Here is a 786-nt window from a genome sequence, read left to right on the forward strand (position 1 = left end):
GAAAAATAGAAAATTTAAAAGGATAAGATAAAAATATAGATAGAAATTCCCCTATGTTCTTTCCGGGGCTCCTGAGAGTGTGTGCCCATTTTGGGGCACCGCCGCCAGAGGCCCGGGAGCAACCGAGAGGGGCGGCTGTCACCAGGGGGGCTGCGGGTCGGGCCCTGAGGAGGCTACCGGCGGAGACAGGGGCCGGTGCTACAGCTCCGTGCCGCTGGGGAAGCGGAATCTGCAGGCGGGGACCGGGGCTCCGTGCGGTCCGGGACCCGGGGAGAGCATCCCGGGGGAATCAACGAGGGAGGGTCCCGGGCGGGGGGACCTGGGGCCCGGGGAGCCTGGGCACGGGAATCCGGGGCAGAAGGACCGCGGGCGCGAAGCTCGGGAGTGAGGGGGGTCGAGCCCCGGAGATTTGCTTGGGCCTGGCTCCGGCAGCAGCCGCGACAGGTCCTCCACCAGGTGCCACTTCTCCTTGACCTGCTGTGAGGGGAGCAAGCGGCGGGTTGAGAGCGGCGCCCCCTCCCGAGATACGGCCATGGAGACAGCAGCTGGGCGCAGCTCCGCGGTCCACGGCCGGTCCCCAGTCCGATCCCCAGCCGGTGCCCCGCCCCCTGTCGGAGACCTACCCTCAACTAGCGCGAGGCCCCGCCCCAGCCTGTGGCCCCGCCCCCCGTCTGAGACCTGTCCTCAACTCGTCCGAGACCCGAGAAGCAGCCTGAGGCCCCGTCCCTAAGTTCTGTCCCCAGACCGAGGCCACGGACCATCAGAGACCCTCCCCCAACCCAGCCC

General features: G+C 68.3%; 1 protein-coding gene across 1 annotated transcript in view; it reads right to left on the reverse strand.

The window, feature by feature from the left end:
* TMC8 (transmembrane channel-like 8) overlaps positions 1-786 on the reverse strand; it is a 5,289-nt gene continuing 4,503 nt past the window's right edge. The window contains exon 7 of the mRNA XM_008579517.1: positions 1-477. Coding sequence (XP_008577739.1) covers positions 199-477 — 279 coding nt within the window. The 3' untranslated portion in view covers positions 1-198. The remainder of the gene's footprint in view (positions 478-786) is intronic.

The sequence above is a fragment of the Galeopterus variegatus genome, unplaced genomic scaffold (genome assembly GCF_000696425.1).
Source record: "Galeopterus variegatus unplaced genomic scaffold, G_variegatus-3.0.2 Scaffold1902, whole genome shotgun sequence".
Classification (NCBI taxonomy): Eukaryota; Metazoa; Chordata; class Mammalia; order Dermoptera; family Cynocephalidae; genus Galeopterus; species Galeopterus variegatus.